Below are 22,473 nucleotides of genomic sequence, written 5' to 3' on the forward strand. Positions count from 1 at the left end.
GTGTTGGGCAGTTGTGTTACGGTTTGAAGGGTGTGATGAGGGAGACATACTTTTCCGAGGCGTTCCAGCTTAGTTCTCAAGGGTAGCGACGCATCTGTGGCCGACCTCAGGTAGGACTACCTAATCCTATCTGGGTTTGATTACAGATGTCCATGGGCGGCAGTAGCCACTTACCATCAGGTGGACTGCAAGCTCGTATGCTACTTCTGTATTACAAAAAAATATGCTATATTTACTATCATTAATATACTTTATCATTACCCGACTGTGGAGGGTAATGTTTTTCCAACGAAAGTCTGTATTTCCCGTTCTTTGGCATGCTTTGAGTTTTCGTTGAGTTCGTCTTAATTGTGGAAGTATATGCATCGGCTATATTTTTAGGCAGTTGGGTTTTCGTTTTGTATAATAAATATCTAGTTATCACTGACCTTCATTTTAAGTCCATGTGTCCTATAAGCATACGTTGTAACGAAGGAACAACAATCTAATAAGCCTAGAAGATAAGTGATACATATTTCGAAATGCAATACAAGCTCATACTATAAGCATAATTATAATCCGTGAACAAATCGTTGTCAATAAGAGTTGCAATAAGCTGCCTAAACCCAACTTAAGAGGCGGTATTACCTATTTTGAACAGTGTATTTTAAAGTGTAGGTCGTGACCCCCTGGGGGATCGCGAAGCTTCATAAGGGGGGGGGGGTCTCGGGGCGCTCTGGAAGAGGAGCAGTTCAAATTAGGTGGTCGTGAAGTATTTTCATATACCTTCTAAAAGGGTCGTTTCATGAAAAATATTTCAAGTCAAATAAAAATATTTAAATTGATTTACTTGGTATATATAATAATAAAAATATTTTGATATACATTTACGTATAAAGTAATTTGGTGTAACATTGAACTATTTCTTAAAACTAAAGTAAAAATAAGAGAATATTAACAGTCTCTTATATTTTTCGTCTTAAAATATCGGTACCATATCGTTAACTGTAATCTGGCATGGTCGTGCACAGAGGCAACCGTGGGCAGAAGCTAGTTCTATAAATAAATCACAAGGGCAGTCCGGGCTCAGGCCTATATATCAGGCTAATGTTGATATGATATGTTGAATAAATAGACGCCTACAGGATATTGGGTTTGGAACGGGAATCGAAAATGAATGGATCACGTAAACAAAGTGATATGTGGACGTCCCGGAAAATATGGGATTTCGGTACGTGTTATGGGACACCGAAAATCTTATTTAAATTTATGACCGGTTTTGATGTGAATTAACAGATTTTGGAGTCGTGTTGTAAAATAATACAATGCTACTAACTAACCCGGCAAACGTTGTGTTGCCATATGTAATAAAAAAAGTTAAGTGAATGTTAAGGGTAAACAACCCTTATCACTTACGGGTTTGAAAAATAGATAGAATATTTGAAACTGCGATGGTAGCCTGTCGAATCCAATGTGAAACATTCCAAAATCAACAACTACTTACGAATTAAAAATTAATTAAAAAAACCTTTTCCCACGGACTAAATTGTGAATCTAAACCATTTTCAAGTCCCCTTGAACACACACAACAAATTTCATCTAAATCAGTCCAGTCGTTTAGGAGGAGTTCAGTGACATACACACGCTTATTAGAAATATATATATATATATATATATATATATATATATATATATATATATATATATATATATATATATATATATATAACGACGTAACGACGATACGACGGTGCCTACAACATTAAAGCGAAATGATACAACAATTTCATCACAATCGGATAAATGGTGTAGGAACAATAAGCTACATAAAAAACATTCATATCTATACGTAGACTGAACGTGAGTAGGCACACACCAGTAAGTGCAGGGCAAACACAATCAAGCCACAAAACTAGTTACCTACCTAAAACAGCGCTACCCCTTCCACCTTTTAGTGTCAAAGTGTAAGAAGAATATGGGTAAACAAATCCTCCAATTTCCATCACATTTATTCGAGGCGGCGGTGACGTCACCCACCTCCCTTCGTGGAGTACGTAATTTCTTTGTAGATAGTGTGAAGCGACACACCCTATTGCTATTGGCTCCGATGTGGTGTATTGATAGCGAAATTTTGTCAACACAAGAAGGATGAGTGAACCAATTTCGAATAATATCATTAGGTGAGGTGGCGATGTTTTGCCAAAATGTGAAAGGTAAACCAATATGTCAGTGACGCCTGACGGTAGATTGAAATGGTAAGGCGAGGCCGTCTGCAATTGATCGAGACATCTCACCTACGAAGGTGAATTCGGAAGTAATGTAATTCCAAAATGTTACTATTTCCCACATTCAATTTATTCTACAAGCTATTTCTCTGTCACTTCGTATCTATCTTCGAAAAATATTTTTTTGCATTAAAATGATAGTGCTACACTTTTCAATCGACGCCTTGTCTAAGGTGTTTTTTAGATCATTATAGATCATCGTCGACCCATTACTATGCCACTTTTGGGCAAGAGTCTCCACAGAGTGAAAATGGTGTAGATCATATTCCACTGCGCTGGTACCAAGTGTGGATTGGTAGACTTAGCACATCTTTGAGATTTTTTTAAACCTCTCCGGCGTGCCGGGTCCCTCATTGTTTAAGTAAGTCACGAGTATCTATTTACATTACATAACTTTTGAAAACTCAGAGGTGTGTGCGATTAGGCTATGAGTTTCCATTATCGGAAATTGCAAATGTTACTATTTGTTCTGAGTTTTTCAAAGGTTGATTAGAAACTTGATCTTATATCTTTTTTTCCAAAGAGTGAATCCTCACCAAATAGTGTAAATGGAATAGGTTAAAGATGATGACCAAATCTGATTCACAATATGGAACAGTGTAAAATGAACACCTGTCACATGCATTGTTTTCAATGTGTTACAAAGAAATCATTATCCTTCAAAGCAAACATTTTCGGAAATTTAAAGTACTTATGCATTGCGCTACGCAATAGAATAGAAAATAAATAATTATATAATTCCAAATAATTAAGCAGTTAACACCCTATGTAAAGTCTTATAAAATATAGAAGTGGATAATAATACCCACATGTTAAGGATCTCTTAACCCTCAACATATAATATGAACTTACTTCACTCACTAATTCTCACTCTAATTGACACGTCTCAAGTCTAAGCGTTGTTATGTAAAACATACAATGTATTAATAGTTCTTTTATATTTTAGTACAGACATTATCAAAACGACAGTTTAATCAAAAGTTAAGGGTTGAAACTTAAGACAATCTCGGTAGTAGCGCCCCGGGCAAGTGATTGTCCGGCGATAACCGGATATATCCGGTTATGGGGACGGACGAATTGGTTTCTGCGGGCTACGTTTTATGCGTGCTTTGTGGTTTTTCGAGATGTTATTTTTATGACACTCTTTTTTTAATATATTATACCCAAGCTGCAACTAAAGTAATTCTGTGGAAGATAATTTGCGCAATTACATTATTAAAACTTATGAAGCAGACTGTACGTAGCGAATTTATTACATTAAATAGACTTAGTAAAGACTTCGATAAAGACATTTTGGATTTCGTCTTTCAGTCCGTTTTCCGGATTACTTTGTTTTCCTTATTTCTATTAGTAAACGAATATATTTATTTTTAAATAAACAACTTAATTATTTACTTTACCTTAAACATCATAAAATAAATTAAAAATGAACCACTAATGGATATAAGACCGGACATAGAAATGAAAAGTCGTCCATAATTGATCATAACTTGTTCTGAAAGTCAGTGTGAAACGGAATGAAATTTTGATAATGTCCGCTCTATTTAATCTCTTTGCGAATATGCCCCCCTATGTTCATTTGCGGGGGACGTTATCAGGATGTTTTCTCCTTTGGTTTAACGATATGTTATTTCCCTTCGTGGGAGCATCATTAACATAAATTTCACGCTTCCTTAGATAAGCTCGGACTACTATGTGGGTTTTCTTTTGCGTCAGATTTCTTGTAAATTATTGCTTTCTTTTATAAGGGTTCATTTTCATCTCTAGACTTGAGCGTGTCAGATGAGTGCCATCTCAGATAAATACAATTTTATCTGACACGGCCCATGTCTGACACATTCAATGTCTGTAGCTACAAACAAAGCTTAAAAGATTTCAAATGTTTTGAGGATCATCAAACACATAATTTTTAAAGGAAGATGGTTAAACGTGATCATTAACAAAAGAAGCAGAATAATACAATAATCCATAGTCTTATTAATTTGTGCATTTTACCACCTATTCTCACATAACAGTAGAACGTAGCTGTTTTCTTGGAGATTTTAATAAGGCAAATTTTCTCTTTTCAGGTAAGTCCCATCTTAGTGTTCAAAATTAGCAAGGAATCGGTGATCGAATTCAGGTAATGCTTAAAAAAGTTCGAACTCTATGACATCAGGTAACGTCTTTCTCAAGCAACGTTTCTAAACTAACGTTAGCGGCCCTAGAAGTGGTCCTAGAAGTGGCCCTAGATTCGTGGCAATATAAAAATACGGTCTGTTCCAATGGACTCAATGCCATCACTTAATATCAGGTGAACTTACCGTATCACTTCATAACACAAAAATCAATAAGTAATAGATAAAATCTAAACCAATATACAATTTGGTTAAAAGAGCAAATCTTCAAAGGATAGTTTTAAGCGCAACTCCCTATATTTTAATAACATTGCCAAGGGCCCACCCCTCAAAGCGAGCAATCATGCGTTTACAAAAGTCCTTCGAACACCCTTCGACGGCATTTCTTTCTATAATTTTCTCACCCCGGGCGTCGAGAAAAAATGCAAAGGACCTAAAAGGTTTTCCGCTTTTCTATTGCAATTCTTATTCAAATTCAAGTTTCAAAATAGAAGTGGCGCACCTTTTAACTAAGTTTCGGATTAAATTAGCAAACTTTCTAAATTGCTGATGTGTATAAATAAATAAAATTAGCTGTCTTGGATATTTAAATTACTGTTATATTTTCAACGCATTTTAGTACATGGAGATAGAACAGTTTTATTACAGTAGACATGTTTCTCTTTCTATTGACGTACATACAAGCATGTATCTAGGTACGGGTAAAACGGTAGCCTCTAACTTACTGTCAGATGAACTGCACCCTCGTTTGCTACACCTATGTTATAGAAAAATAATTATAGTTCAAAAAACTAAAAAACACGCTTTTATGATAAAATCAACTAAAAAGTAGAAAATAATTTTCAATCTAAGAATCAATTAAGGAACAGTAAATAGTATAATTGTGGAAAAAGTGTGGGGTGCTTTTCGAACCTGATAAATGGAGCACCCCACACTTTTTCCACAATTATACTATTTACTGTTCCTTAATTGATTCTTAGATTGAAAATTATTTTCTACTTTTTAGTTGATTTTATCATAAAAGCGTGTTTTTTAGTTTTTTGAACTATAATTATTTATTAATTTTTAGTATTTCTCGTTATAGCGACCACCATTATTCATCGTTTGTAAAAAAATCAAGTGTCTATCTATTACGATTTAAGAGATAAAGCCCAACGACAGACGAACAGACCGCAGAGGGTTTCGTTTTAACCTTTGAGTACGGAATCCTAAAAATCATTCTACAAGAGCGCATTATAGATATGTTTCAGAACATTTGAGTTATAGGGAAATAACATTATTATTTTCTAAACTAAAAATCACGATATAAAAGTTACGCCTATTGAAACTAAATAGCAATAATTATTATTTGCAATCTAAAGTTGCGATGAACTTTGCTGAAGGTGTTTGAAAAATCTCGCCTCGAAAATCGTTAATCCAGAGGATGTTGATAAGGACAATGGTACAAAACTATTAATGTTTAAAATATTGAATTGTCATCGGTCCTTAATAAGTATGCCAAATTTCGAGTTAATCCGACGTTTTGAAGGGGGTTAAAATCATGTTCAAAGATTCCGTTACATACTAACATACCAACATACCAACATACATACGTCTGAAGCTAATAAAAGCGTGTTAAAAACACTACTTGCTACCAACAGGGTTGTAAGCTTCGGTCTGGTTTGATGAAGTTGCTTCACTTTCTATACTCAGGTAGCAACAAATATAATTAACAAATATAATTATAATATAATATAACAAATATAAAGTGGGATGCATACACATGTCTTTCTACAACAAAAAAAAAACTCTTTAAAAAGATCTACGATGTAGATTGAAATAATTTATAACGTCTATGTAATATTGTACGGCAACTTATTTTCCTTTTAAATATATTTGAAGTACCCCACAGCCCTTACAGAGCTATTAAGACTAACAGAGACAACCCTTTATTCAAATAAGAGTACAAAGTATACACGACCGTATCTAAAATATAAGAAGGTGATTTCGCACCATTATAATGATCCCTTATGACCTTTGAAAGCAGTCCCATTGATTTACAACACTAACACATCCCGGCTGAATCCATTTGCAGTGCGGTCCCTCAACTATTCCAAATAAAAGGAATTCCTCGTACAAAAGGGAAACCTGGGGAAAGGAAATAAAAAATATAATAATTCAAAATGGCGTCTGGCCACTTAATAACTGGCTGACACCATGGGTAAATATAATTTAATTTTTCTTTGCTTGTTGTCCTGTTCTTGTTCGCGGAATTTCAGATGTTGCATCTCTGTCTAATATTTCCACAGCTCCCCCACTTCCCCCTTCCTCAGCTTCCGTTTGTTCGGGTGGCCCCGTGTCACCCAATGTTCTGGACAAGAATTATTTGCGATATTGTGTATTAGATGATTTGTGTATACGAACGTACGCGGATGGAATTTATTGCGCTATTAGATCTACATTACTGACAATGATACAGATAAAACATTTTCCTTTCTGTGTTTCAAGCCTTATTTGGCTAAATTGATTTCTGCGATGATGCGCGATGTTGATCTGTTTTGAACTACATCATTTCTAGTTCTGCTTACTACTTCTTCTACTATTTTGGATATTACAATTTTATACATTTTCATACAAATTAATATAGGAAGCTACTCTAACTTTAATTAATGTGTTTTAAAAAAATTTCATCAACAAGTAGGTAAATCGTTCATCGATAAAACTAAGTAAATGTGGTATATACGAAAGTAAGAATCTATTAGTAGTTAAATCTATGGCATCCTAAAACAAAATTCTCTTTAATTTTATAAACGAGAGCTAATAAAATACATTCTCCATCGCGACGCTGGAATATCTACATTAAACACTATCACCGTAGCACGTAAGCGTAAACGTGGATATACCTGCCGTAATAGCAGATGTTACAGCTGCTGTAGTTGATGTCTCTGTTGCATAAAAATCCATCATTGCAGCACTGCTAAATATCAGAGTCGTAGACGTTATCCCTGCCGCAGTTGCAAATGTTGCCGCAGCTGACGTCACCGTTGCCGCAGAAGTAGACGTTGCCGTCAGCATTACTGAATTAAATTGCATCGACAGATAGTGGCAAATAAACTGCGAAATAGAAAAGAAATGCGTACAGGATTACGAACCTTGATGAGAAATTGGTTTCTCATTAGGGATTGAGAAACTTTCCTACCTTTCTGATAATTGTTATTATATGTAAAGTACCTACAGCTAAGAGCATATTAGGTATATCAGAGTAAGGGCCTAGTATTTATCTAATTATTACAAACTAAAGCTTTGTATTACGTATACAAACTGCGTCATCTCGAAAATGAGTATCTAGTGACGTCACTATACTATATAGTGTCCTATCTATACTATCTAAGACTTACTTACCTATGACTCTAAAACTTCTAATCCTTAACAGTAGGAAAAAAAACTATATTTACGGGGTCGCTGGGGGCCAGGTGTGAGCATAATATTCTAATGTCGGTAGGAGCGACCCGCCATCCATAATAATAACCCTTCCCGCCCCCCACACACAGATAACATAAAACACCCGCACAATGTACAAATGGACAAGTTTTTAGTTTTATATCTACTTTAGTTGTTCCAGTTTACAACCAATATATTATTTCGAGATCATGTACTTAAATGTAAAATAAAAAGGGTGTTCGTCGTAGGGAACATAGTATAATTATATTTTTTTACCTAATAAGCTCTTTCCTCATAAATTAAGTTCTCATTACATATTTTAGCAGCCTCTCCACAGTAAGGAGATACGCAATTCTATTCAACATATTAAATAAAAACACAGATGTTACTTCTAATAAGCAAGTAATTGTGGGAAGAAATATTTATTTTAATTTTATATTATCAACGAAGAAATTCACAAGCAATAAACCTATCGTAATAAGTGTCATCTACCAGATATTTACGAAAGCTTTCAAAGTTTATGGTCCGTACCACAGTAATGTAGGATGATATGAACTTAACTTGTTTATAACTAACGATATAGATGTCGCTAGCTTTGCAGCGAGTGCAGTAGTTTTCATGTAAGAGGTAGATGGCGCTGTTTTCTGCCGCACGTTGTACTAGCATAGTAGCGAGTGCGTTAAGTAGTTCAAAAGGTAGATGGCGTTGTTAACAGTTTGTCGTCAGTACGTCGTTATAGTCGTATCAAGATGTCGTCTGTTTGTCTGTAATCAGGAATAATATCGTATATATCGGCGCTCCCCTGGGAGTGCCGGGGATTCCCGAGCTCTCATCCATCTTTCACACTTATGCAACTCACTTAAAACTTGATTATTTATGGAATTAAAAATAATACCACCGTTCACCAGAATTACGTTTTAATAATCCATTACAATCCCTCCTTTTTTTATTACAATCATCCTATCCTCTCAAAAAGGAAGTGGCGTTTTTAACCAAAATATGAATCAAGAGTGCTTTTATTAATTTAAAATACAGTAAGTTCAAAACCCATATGAAAGTAATTATTACAATAAAAATAATTAGCAATATATAAAACATTAAAACATCATTAACTAATTTGTTTACATTTTTGCATAAATTAAGTTATAGGATTGATCATTTATAAACACTGTGAAAAATATGAACATTGGCGCCATAATACGATTAACAATCTTTTATGAACGTTTTTAAAGAAGAGTAACGTATAAAAATCAGTAAGCAATTGAATAAGATATAACATTAGCAAAATAAGTTTTTAACATAAAGAGGCTTTTGTAAGTTACTGATATATTAATTTAACTTATAAAAATGGATGCATTATTGATCAGCACCATCTATCAACGATAAACAGGCAAAATCAAAACAGTATTATTTAATATTTATTACAGAATTATTGCTAATGAATTATGTTCAAAATAAGTTATATAAAATTAGCAATACGTTTTAAATGAATTCTAGAATTATAAAACATTCAGAAACAATCCAAATTACATATAATAACATGTTTATTGAGTCTCATATAAATTGCGTCCGTAAATTGCAACAAGGATATTTTATAGATGGCAAAGAAATTATAATTATTAAGTTTTAAATTATAAAACGTTTAACATTGTTTTAAATATAAATAATTATATTAAAATTTACTTTAATATAAATAATTATATTAAGTTACCATAATAATATTTGGAACCAAAAGACATAGATTGATAAACTTGCAAACTTACAATTTACAAAACTTGCCACTAGATGGCGCTATTATACCCATGCGCCCATACGGCCAAACTGACTCAAGCGCGCTCTCGGCGCTTATTACAAATGAAATAAAAATAATACATTTCTTTTGTGAACTTAAAAAAAAGAGAATCAATAACAATAAAACATTTTACATGTAAAACAAAAATATAACATTTCTTTGAACATAAAAAAAAATAAAAACATTTTAAACTAAAAACAAAAATAAAACATTTCTTTGAACATATACAGAGAGAAAATAATAAAAACATTTTAAACTAAAAATAACAATAAAACATTTCTTTGAACATAAATATTTGTAAACTTAAATTAGAGATAAGATATTGCAATATGGTACCAGTAACCCCAGGATCCAAATCAAACCAACCATAACAACCATCACCCATATTGGGATCAAGCTGACAATAACCGGCATCACCCATCCTGGGCTCTAGCCAACCATAACAGGCATCACCCATCCTGGGATCTAGCCAACCAAGACCGGGAAAAGGATACACAAGGTGGCCAGCCTCATGTTTAAGGATAGGATATTTGGATAGGGTAAAGGGGATATTAGTAAGGAACAACAAACAACATAATTATTTTATTTATCAACACAATCGTTGTGAACTGCACGTTCAGTACTCTCGGTATTAGTCAAAACTTATTGCAAATCTGATTGATCATCATTTGCCCATACGGCCGACTCTTCCGAAATATTTTCAAAAGGATCAGATTGAGCATGAGGTGCAGGTCTTAACAAATCATGACAAGCAATCTTTTCAGAACTACCACGGAGATTAATATGTTTAATTTTGTAACGATCATTTGGTAGAACTTGTAAAACCTCCATAGGTCCCTCGAATTTTGTGCCAAGTTTAGTTGTATGCCGTTCGTGACGGCGTAGCAAAACAAAGTCACCTACTTTATACGGTCGAACTTTAGCTTTTGTTTTATCAAAACGTATTTTGTCTTGAAGAGACCGCTCGTCCATCCTTTTTTTACAAGATGATCGTAAGGAATCTAGATCGTCAATCATTATGTCATCGTCAATTTGTAAAAGCTTTATACCTGGAGGAGAACATTGCTTACCGAACAAAATTTCCATAGGACTTTTACCTGTGCTTTTAGAGACTGTACAATTTATTGCGAGTTGTAACTCTTGAATAGCAGTATGCCAAGGCTTATCATGCTCTACAATTGACATATTGTCTTTGATGATTTTCATAATTCGTTCTACTTGTCCGTTCGCTCTACTAGCGCCCTTAGCTACCACATGGTGTTGAATACCGTTATTTTTACAAAAAATACTAAATTCGGCAGATGTCATACTTTTATCTTGATCAGTAATAAATCGAGTTGGCGTACCAAAAATAGAAACTAAATTTAGAAGGCATTTGATTGCTGTCTCGGTAGTGCGATCATTGGTATAAATCATATGGACATATTTAGTAAAACCGTCTACAAACACAAAGGCATATTATGCTTCATTACGTTTACCATTCATTCGCCCAGTAATATCACCATGGACAGTATGAAAAGGAATAGCCACCTTTTCTATGGGATGCAATGAAATTTGACGAGCCCCAGATAACCCTTTACGCACTCTACAACTTACACAATTTTCTACGAATTTTCTAACTAACCGACTCATATTAGGAAACCAGTATTGTTGGCGTAATTTAGCTAAAACTTTTTCCCAACTAAAATGTTGTAGAGCATCGTGATAATGATTAATTAAGTTCCATCTAAAATTTCGAGGGACAATAATTAAATTGTGAGTTTTGTTATCAATCTGCACTTTCCGTCTTAGCAATTTATCTTGGGAAATAACATAAGTGTCTGCAATTGTTTTTGGTATGGTATCGCCCTTTAATTCTTCTACAATTTTACTTAGCTCAGAATCACGCTTTTGCTCAATCAAAAGCCAATTGTGGTCAAGTGTAACAATTATTATTGTGTATTAATTGATTTTAATAGTGTATTAATTGATTTTAATCTTAATGAATAATATGATTTAGTATTAACAGCATTAGGGTTATTATTATTATTAGATGGCAAAATTAAGTCATTACTAATAGGATTGCGGCTGAAATAGTCAGCATGTGCAAGGCGATCACCTTTTCGATATTCAATAATAAAATCAAAATTTTGTAAATAGGCCCACCATCTGTATACTCTTGGAGTTAATTCTCGCTTGTGACTGGATGCTTTTAATGAGTTACAGTCTGTGACTACTTTAAAATGCCTGCCATGTAGGAAGTGACGAAAATGCTTGATCGCTTTTACAACTGCAAGTGTCTCTAGTTCATAGGAATGATACTTACGTTCACAGTCAGTGGTCCGCATGCTGAAGTAGGCAATTACAAATGGATTTTTATTTTGCCTCTGGATAAGAACTGCACCATAACCAACTGCACTGGCATCTGTATGTAACTCTGTGGGTAAATCTGGGTCAAATATTGTTAATAAAGGCGAGGATGTTAGTCGATCTATTATTTCTTGTCTAGCAACTTCATGACGTTCCGTCCATTCCCAAGCAACATTTGCTTTAGTTAACTCATATAACGGGGCCATTATAGTGGAGAAATTCGGAACAAATTTACGGAAATAACCAGCTAAACCGTTAAACTGTCTAACTTCCTTAGGATTCCTTGGAACTTTAGAATTAGCCAAAGCTTGTATCTTTTTTGGGCTAGGTTTGATTTTACCATTCTCAATAATATTACCTAAGTATTCAATTTTAGTTTTAAGAAAGGAACATTTGGCAATATTTAATGAAAATCCAGCTTGAGTAAGCCTTTGAAGGACTAGTTTTAAATTATGTAAGCCCTCCTCCACAGTTTCTGAAACAACTAAAATATCATCAACATAAACAAGAGCAATATTGTCCCTGTAGTCACCAAGTGCTGTATTGATTGCACGCTGATAAACTGAAGGTGCATTGCAGAGACCAAATGGCATTCGTAAATATTCAAACTGACCATCGGGAGTCACGAATGCGGTCTTCTCAATTGAGTTAGGGGCTATAGGGATACCGTGGAAGCCAGCAGCCATATCTAAACATGTAAAATAGCGTGCTTTGCCCAATTTATCGATCTGGTCGGCAATAAGAGGTAAAGGATAATTGTCTCTGACTGTATTAGCATTGAGTTCCCTAAAATCTACACAAAGCCTATCCGTACCATCCTTTTTCTTTACAAGAATAATAGGACTACTAAAAGGAGAAGAACTGTCACGTACGATACCATTTTCTTTTAAATCTTGTATAATCTCTTTAACTTTTTCACGTTCCACTGGTGATAATCTGTATGGACGTCTTTGAACAACTTTATCAGGGTTTTTTAATTTAATTGTTAATTCACCGGTAGTAACTTGTGAAATACAATTGCCAGTTGTAAAATTATTTTTAAATTCATCTAATATTTTACATAATTTGTCTTGATCAATAGGATTAGTAATATCAGTATCTAAATTATTATATAGTTGTTTAACAATTTTACATTCATTAATTAACAGATCACGTTTTATAGAAACACAATCTTTATTAATAGTTACAGCGAGTCCTGGTACTTTCAAAAGGTCAAATCCTATTAGAATATCGAACTTTGTTTGTGTGTCATTCACGACATAGAATTCTAATTCTACATAGATGTCATCTATTTTCACTAATGATGTAATACTTTTACTGGACGTTAACTGACTACCACCTATTCCAGAAAATGTAGTGTTAACAAATTTTCTTTTCCCAGGTATAGAGAGAGACAAGCTCTCCTTAACCAGAGAGCAATCTGCACCTGTGTCGAAAAGGCAATTATAATTTTTATTGCCTATTTCAACGGTTATCATGCTACGATTTATAGAGCCAAAATAATTTACATGTTTAACATTTTCTAAATTGCTACGTTCATTACTTTGACGACGAAAACAGTTTTTCTCTGAATGACCTTTACGCTTACAATAATTGCATTCAATAAATTTATGATTACTACTAGTAGATAAATGAGTAGCACTATCCTTACGTTTGACATCAAATTTTGAAGCAACTCTCTCCCTACATTCACGAAAGCGATGTCCAGGTTTGTTACAATTAAAACAAGTTACATGGATTTTATTAAAATTATTAGGCTCTGGAGCACGAGGCTTTTTATTATCGAATCGATCGCTAGTTATTGTACTTTTAGGACCTTCACGTTTACGGTAAGTTTTTAAAACAGTAACAAGCTTAGGTAGTGAGTCAGGTGTATTTCGTAATAGTTCCGAACGCACAAATTCCGGATAAATACCTGTTATAAGAGCGTCGACTGCTTCGGCATCCGAAGCTTCAGGCCTCACACGTTTAAATAAAGCCCAAGCCGTTGTAGCATATTCAGCATAGTTTGCCGCCTTGTCTGAAGTGTAAGCCCGCCATTTTTGAACATCATCCGCATAACGAAACTCCCTCCCAAAAGTTTGGATTAACTCGGACTTCATTTGCTCCCAAGTAGTCGAATTGAGAGACCACATATCAGCCCAGGTCTTCGCTCTACCTCTTAGTTGCAAAATAGCCTTCATACGAGCTTCATGCGTAGGAATTTTAAACTTCAAAATAGTTTCGTCCACATGAGCACACCAATCTCTTATATCATGTGATCTTTCATCGGGGTTAAAAGGTGGTAAATAAAAATCTACCCGGTTGGGTGTTAGTAAATCCATTCGACTGTGTGGTTGTTTAGAGATAGAATTAACAAGGCTCATAACTTGTTCCACAGTAAAAGTAGGCTCCGTAGACCGGGGTTCTCGGTCACTGATTTGTGATCCCACCGCTGCTATCGGCGCTCCCCTGGGAGTGCCGGGGATTCCCGAGCTCTCATCCATCTTTCACACTTATGCAACTCACTTAAAACTTGATTATTTATGGAATTAAAAATAATACCACCGTTCACCAGAATTACGTTTTAATAATCCATTACAATCCCTCCTTTTTTATTACAATCATCCTATCCTCTCAAAAAGGAAGTGGCGTTTTTAACCAAAATATGAATCAAGAGTGCTTTTATTAATTTAAAATACAGTAAGTTCAAAACCCATATGAAAGTAATTATTACAATAAAAATAATTAGCAATATATAAAACATTAAAACATCATTAACTAATTTGTTTACATTTTTGCATAAATTAAGTTATAGGATTGATCATTTATAAACACTGTGAAAAATATGAACATTGGCGCCATAATACGATTAACAATCTTTTATGAACGTTTTTAAAGAAGAGTAACGTATAAAAATCAGTAAGCAATTGAATAAGATATAACATTAGCAAAATAAGTTTTTAACATAAAGAGGCTTTTGTAAGTTACTGATATATTAATTTAACTTATAAAAATGGATGCATTATTGATCAGCACCATCTATCAACGATAAACAGGCAAAATCAAAACAGTATTATTTAATATTTATTACAGAATTATTGCTAATGAATTATGTTCAAAATAAGTTATATAAAATTAGCAATACGTTTTAAATGAATTCTAGAATTATAAAACATTCAGAAACAATCCACATTACATATAATAACATGTTTATTGAGTCTCATATAAATTGCGTCCGTAAATTGCAACAAGGATATTTTATAGATGGCAAAGAAATTATAATTATTAAGTTTTAAATTATAAAACGTTTAACATTGTTTTAAATATAAATAATTATATTAAAATTTACTTTAATATAAATAATTATATTAAGTTACCATAATAATATTTGGAACCAAAAGACATAGATTGATAAACTTGCAAACTTACAATTTACAAAACTTGCCACTAGATGGCGCTATTATACCCATGCGCCCATATATACTTATACTATCATATCGTACTTAGTTTATTTGTATAGTAATTTATCTACGTTATTATTTGCGTTTAGATTAAATTAACAGAACGAGCACATTATCTTTCAGACACTCACTTGACTTTTGAGTAACCGACATTACTATGAGACAGTATATTTGCTTGAATTTTTCTGTATCGGTAAAGTAAAGATTTTATTTCTTACAAACACATCACGTGCAGTAATTTAATATAAGTTTTCCTTATTTTTGATAGACTTAATGGTGTATTCTGACTTGGATAAAATTATGAATACCCACTTAAAAAATAAATGATTCAACATAGACCTTAGTTAGGAAGTTTCTTCCGTATTTTACGGTTGGTCTTTGTCAATTGAAACACGGCGTTTTTTTTCTTATTAATCCACCCTGATATTCAATCTTGAAATACCTACGAGTAGATAGAAATAGTTTTTTTCCTTCTTAATTATGACTGCAGACAACAATTTAAATCCTCCTTACGCATATTTGCAGTAAGATTGAGGAGAAATCCATTTTTATCTGTTGATGTTGTGTAGGAATAGAAGCAGATAGCAAGATGTTATTTGCAACAACACGTTGAACGAGTCGCACTACCGTGTAATTATTAATTTAAACAGTAAAACGTATTGTAATGAAAATGAGGAACGTCACAACGCCAGTGTCGCCAATTTATTTTAATGTGGCCGAATATTGTTTGTTTGGGATAACTCTTGGTGTGATTATTGGCATAATATTGTATTTCAACGTTGTGAATAGAAAGTACAATACGGTATCTGGATTTCTGTTTGGCGGCAAAAATATGTCTGTGTTGACTATTTCGCTGGCTCTTATTGCGAGGTGAGTAGTTTCTACATTTTGATACTCGAAAATAAAGCTGAATATCTACCTATTAAGGAAACAATAGTTAAATGATCCGTTCTTTATATTATTAAGGTAGAAAATGAATTCACAGCATGCTGATAGTAATACTGCCACCCATAGATCTACAGGAAGTCAATACAAGATAGGATCAAAGACGTCTAGTTGACTATAGCGTCACTACCCCTTAAAACTAAGTTGTAACGCCTCGTGTAAGTGTCTCTCCCGTACAGTAAACCATAACACAATAGCAGCGTTTAACACTGTTGTCGTCAACAACCCATCACTGTCCCAATGCTGGGCACGGGTCTCCTCTCATAATAAGAAGGATTAGGCCATAGTCCACCGCGGTGGCCAAGCGCGTATTGGTAGACTTCACATACCATTGAGATTCTTTTTATATAAATCTCTCAGGTATGCAGGTTTTCTCACGATGTTTTCCTTCACCGTTTATTAAGTGATAATTAATTTCTACTAACACTGTTGTCATTAGGCAGAAATTTGGTAGCGGTGGTGTCTCCGGAGTCGAACCATCAGGGGTTCTACTTTAAACTGTAATTAATTAAGTAAGATAGATAAATAAATGGAAGAATATACTTAGTAGCTTGATAAACGAGTGTAACTTATTTGACTGCCAAATAAAAATAACTAGTTCAAAGCAGTCCCTAGTTTATATTTCAAATATAAAATGTACAGTACCTAAACATTGTTATCTTTCAGTCATTTAACGAGTATAACATTACTTGGTGTTCCTGTCGAGATTTACCTTCGAGGAACGCAGTACTGGGCGTCAGCATTGTCCCTTATCATAGTCACATTTCTCACAGCTGTTATTTATTTACCAGGTAAGTTATTTTGTTTACTTACATGATATCATCTACAAGTACAACATAAAGATTAGTTCATACAGTACAAACTTCAACACAAAATCAAAGTATTTGCAATACTTTTTAAAGAAACCGAAAATTGTAAAATTTTCTTTGTCAGCAAGACAGTCAATCATAAAATATATACATCCCAGGTTGTACCTATAAAAGTCTAACTGGTGCTTAAAAATAATTGACTGAAAAGAGAAGTTAGGTAGCAAATTAAAAGAATCCAACGATACCTCATAATGTTAAAATCCATCAAGCCGTTTGGACAGTAGTGCATGCCAAAGAATGAGACAATGATACACACACACTTGAAGAAATTTACCCTCCGCAGTCGGGTATAAATCAAACAATCATCAATAAATGATCTTAAACTCTTATTTCCATTACTAAACTTCTACATGTATCTCTTTCAGTATTTCACAAACTGCAGCTATCTTCAAGTTTTGAATATCTAGAAATTAGATTTTCAACGCATACCCGAACGATTGCCGCTGTGCTGTTTGTTGTCAGCAAGTTAATGCTATTGCCAATAGTACCTTATGTACCGCTACTAGCGTTTAGATTAGGTATGTACTTTGTTGAATACGAACTGTTTTTGATTTGTCATTCAACGCATCATAACAGGAAAAATTACTCCTTCATCAAGTCTAGCAAATAAAGTGAGGTAGTTAGGCAGTCAGGCAGACCATACTTAAACATTTAAGTGGCTGTCTATCATACAATCTCCTCTAGAGAAAGCTGTTACTTAAGTTTTATGTAGATTATTTCCTTTTGTATCCTTTAGTTATACGTTTGTCTACTAATTTAAAAAATATTTTTACCACGCTTTTCAATTAATTTAAAATTTTGAACAATTATCAAGAACCGATGACAATACACTATTTTAATAAGTTTATCCCATTCTCCTCATCAGGATCGTCAAGAACCAGGATTAAGGATTTTTCTTATACGAATTTAGCGTAGTTTTTAAACTATAATTACAACTTTTTAATCATTAATGTTTTAGAAAAATTAGGCTATTAACATGTACCTACAGTAAAACGTGTTCTTCAAATGTGAATGACACGCGACTGATTTAAATGTTTACACATTGCGTACAAAATGCCTTTGTTCTGTCTGTGACATAATAATCTTAATTGTTTATTGAAGAGAAATAAGGATATACTTCAAACATAGTGATAACAAAACGTTGCGTTTGTCAATAAAAGCATTGTGACTTGAAAAAATATGTGTGTCTTAGGACTACCTGCTACAAAGTAGAAAATAGGATTATTATTGGATACTTCAAATTGTTCATTTCAGTTTTTATTATCATCATTAACTCATAAATATCCCACTGCTGGGCATAACCCTTCTATTCATCGATATACTACTAATAAAGACGTAGATGAGTCATACACATTCGAAATTTGGCACATGATTCATGGGGTAATTTGGCTTATGACAACTTAGTCACGGGCCGCGCGCCTCTCAGAATGGTCGTGTCTATGTCAAAGTTTCTGTGTTGAAAAGTGATTAAAAATGCCGTCTTGTGTCATGATATTTTGCACAAACTACAGCGGAAAAATCACCCAAGGTGGTGGAATCACTTATCATTCGTAAGTATTTCAATTTCAAGAAGTTATTATCGATTTTTCAATAATTCAAATTAAATTTAGCGTAAATATATGTCACAGATAATAGAGCGAATAAAAAGATGGGCATATTACTAAGTGTAAAAGAGAAGCGTTATGAATTGTGCGTATCCATGTATCATAGATTAAATTAATAAATAGTCCAGAAGGTACATTATTGGTATATATATCGTAAGAAACTACACAAATCATTTACTAATTTGAAAGTTATATTTATTAATTTGATGTTTAAGTCGATATTTTTTCTAATACTATTTCTGTGTAGTGATTGTATTTCTGTGTATGTTTTAGGTTCCCATTAAATGAAATAGGGCGACTAAAGTGGTTGGACATTGTTCGCAAGGTAAGAAGGGAAGACGATTCGCATCCAAATTATTAGAGTCGGACTTGCTCTGAACATACCATGGACGATGATAATTAAATCTTACAAAACCAAAGAATTTATTTTTTATTTTGCCTGCATCCAAAAATCATACTAGTAGTTAATCATAAAACACTCTTGAACACCCTTCTCCATTCCATGCAACATTCACGCAGAGACACGCACTGAATTACGTATTTTTCCCTTAATACTAATACCATATTAAATTAATGCATATACGAATTTATTCTCTCTATACCAAGCACATTATAGGTAGCTATTCAATTAATTCATATAGACGGATCAGACTTAAACTCATCTTTAACGAATAGTCATCATGATTGCCACGCATAAAGTTATATGTTTATCCTTTTTTTGCATATTCAGTTAGACGTGCCGTGTTAGAGCACCTAATATGCCTTTTTTTTTTGTTATTGAAGGGGAAACCTTCAAAAGGTACCCGACAACGTGGGAGCGACGCCGGGTTATGTGGGATTTTTACCGCACTAAAACCCCCTCGGTGGCCGTCCTGTGCGCTGCGTAGAGGGCTTCGGGATCTCCAAAGGAACACAACCGGAGTCCTCTTAGCGCGTTGCCCCGTCGGGCTCCGCCCAGGCGAGCTTGGCGCTCGCCACACCATCTGGTGTGTACGACGGTATGCGACCACACATACCGTCGTCCTTCCCGGGGCCGCTGGTCGGGCGGTTCGAGCTCCCACTCTTGCCGCCCGCAACCCCGGAAGCCCCCTTTTAGTCGCCTCTTACGACAGGCAGGGGATACCGTAGCCCTATTCTAGTCCCGGAACTACAGGGACAACCTAATATGCATAGGGCTCGAAATGAAAGAAGTGGACTGTATTTTAACTGTTTAATTGGGATCGGTTACAAATTATCGCGAGCGTCCGTCTCTGCCCACCGCCGTAGGCCAAGTGGTCGAGGAGTGGGGCGACTGGCCGCGCGCCGCGGATGCCGCCGCCGGCGCACCTATCGCCCGCACATTAAGAGGCGAACATGCCGTCCTACTTGCTCCTCTTAACTATTTATTAGTGTGTTGTTTAAATATAATATTTGTAAAGTAGTGTGTATTTCTCCCGATGAGTGCCACTAACAAGCGCCGGTTGATTTGTTAGTAACCTATCTACGTCTTTATTGAACTTGATAAACAATCTTTGTATAGCCAGAAATTTTTCGCTTCTTCTCCATATCGAAACACCTTGTGAAGTGGTGGTAGATGCAATTACATTAAAAAAGAATAAAGAACCTATTTTGAATAAAAAATTGATTATATTTTTAAATTGTCTATTTTAAACCAATCGATCTGTAGAGATACATTATTTAAAGATAAAATAGAATAAACCATAAAATCTACATACAGTGTAAACTCTATATAACGGCACTGAAGGGACTGCGCATTTTATGGCGTTATAGAGAGTGGTCGTTAAATGGAGAGAAGAAAAATCAGAACTAGAAAAAGAAAAAGTTTATTTCAGTCTAGTGTTAGTAGTTATGTACATAAAAATAATCTTATTTGAACGCTATTGCGTGTAGTCTGTTATTTTTGTCTGACGTCTTTTGCTGCACCAGTAATTTTGTTGTATTTTTTTAATTATTTTATTCATATCTTCTGATATTGAGGCATCTTGGTGACAAAGGAAGTAATTTTCCAATAATTTTGCGAATTTCTTAAAAAGTTTCGTATGTGTGATGCCGACAGTCGAGTTTATTGCGGGCTAGGATAATAAAGCGACAAAAGAACGTACACAGGTGCGCAGTTTTTACTAATTTTAGCAACTTAAAAGGTACTTTTTATTATTCAATTGTGGTCGTTATTGAGAGTGGATGTAATGCTATGTAGAGTGTATCATTGTATGGAATACAAGCTAAACCAACTAAGCCAATTGTTTTCGACGCTTTATAGAGTTTGTCGTTAAATCGAGTGACGTTACATGGAGTTTACACTGTATTTTGTATCAAACTTTTAAATTATATATTTATATAATAAATTATTTAGTTAAAATTTACTATAAAATTTCTACGTAAACGGCGCACTAAAACATATCAACAGTTTTGTATATTTTTTACCTTCTGTCCCATTATTTCTTTGTCTTTGACAAGCATGCGGATCAATGGATAAGTGACCATATGTCCTGTTTTGAACGGTACAGTCCCTTTTTTCGATGCTTCGTCCCGTTGTCTCCGAAAAGAACCTCGGGACACAAAATTGGTCCGTTTTCCCAAATAACAGTAATGATAACTAAATATTAAAATCCATAAATTTAAAATAACAATGTTTTAAAAGCAAATTTCCGCCATCTTGAATTATTAGTAACGTTTAATTAAGTAACTTCTAATTAAATAACAATAAATAGTAAAATTGTGAAAAAAGCATGGGGTGCTCCATTTATCAGTTTTCGAAAAGCGCCCCACACTTTTTCCTCAATTATACTATTTACTGTTCCTTAAATAATCCCTAGATTGAAAATTATTTTCTACTTTTTAGTTGATTTTATCATAATAACGTGTTTTTAGTTTTTTAAACCATATTTTTTCAAATAAAAAGTAGATGACATAAAAAAATCGATGTCCCGTTTTGACTGAAGTAATCATTGGTCACTATATTCCATGGTCAATATTTACGTTGGCGTACACTTTAAACGCAATGTCAAACACTAGTTGTCTTTTTTTATCACATTGTTCTAATAGCTCTGTCCCTTAGAGAACATTTGTCTAAGTAGTGAAAGGTAAGTAAAATAAAAAACGTGCATGTGTGCTATCAATGGAGTTTCGCTCAAGTTTTCGGTCAAGTTAGTACGGGTATAACCTGTCTATAAGTATAAAATGTCATTGCTTCTATTAGATTGAGAAAGGTTAAGCTTTGGGTACACCACGGTAAAAGAGGATTGGTAGATTTCACATTACCTTTGAATTTTTTTTAGAAAACTTTAAAGCATGTACATTTCATCCACGTTTTCCATAAACACTGTCATAAAAATAACATGAAAGGTAATTTTGCAAAATCACAGTTGGAATTTTTAATATGTCAATTTCCTAATTAATATTATTTAATTTACTAATTTTAAGTTCTAATATTTCAGTAACAAATCCTTTCGCTGGCCGTGTTACCGCAGTGATATGCGTTGCCTGCGCCACTTTCAGTGCTATTGGTGGGTTACGAGCCATAGTCAGTATTGGTTTAGTGACGTCATTCCTGGCGTTAGCTGGCACTGCTTTGCCGAGTGGACTGGCGACACTACCCATGGGATTTAAGAGGATGTGGGAGATCAACAGTCATGGTGGACGACTTGTTCTTTATGAGTGAGTGCCAAAT

At 34.2% G+C, this 22,473-nt stretch overlaps 1 protein-coding gene across 1 annotated transcript in view; it reads left to right on the top strand.

The window, feature by feature from the left end:
* Positions 1-22,473, top strand: part of LOC140756163 (sodium-coupled monocarboxylate transporter 2) — a 545,697-nt gene that overhangs the window by 504,861 nt on the left and 18,363 nt on the right. The window contains exons 5-7 of the mRNA XM_073091600.1: positions 16,997-17,121; positions 17,565-17,717; positions 22,241-22,460. Of these exons, the coding sequence (XP_072947701.1) occupies positions 16,997-17,121; positions 17,565-17,717; positions 22,241-22,460 (498 nt within the window). The remainder of the gene's footprint in view (positions 1-16,996; positions 17,122-17,564; positions 17,718-22,240; positions 22,461-22,473) is intronic.

This window comes from Epargyreus clarus, unplaced genomic scaffold, assembly GCF_041222505.1.
Source record: "Epargyreus clarus isolate Ecla_fem2 unplaced genomic scaffold, WU_Ecla_fem_2.2 ptg000034l, whole genome shotgun sequence".
Lineage (NCBI taxonomy): Eukaryota > Metazoa > Arthropoda > Insecta > Lepidoptera > Hesperiidae > Epargyreus > Epargyreus clarus.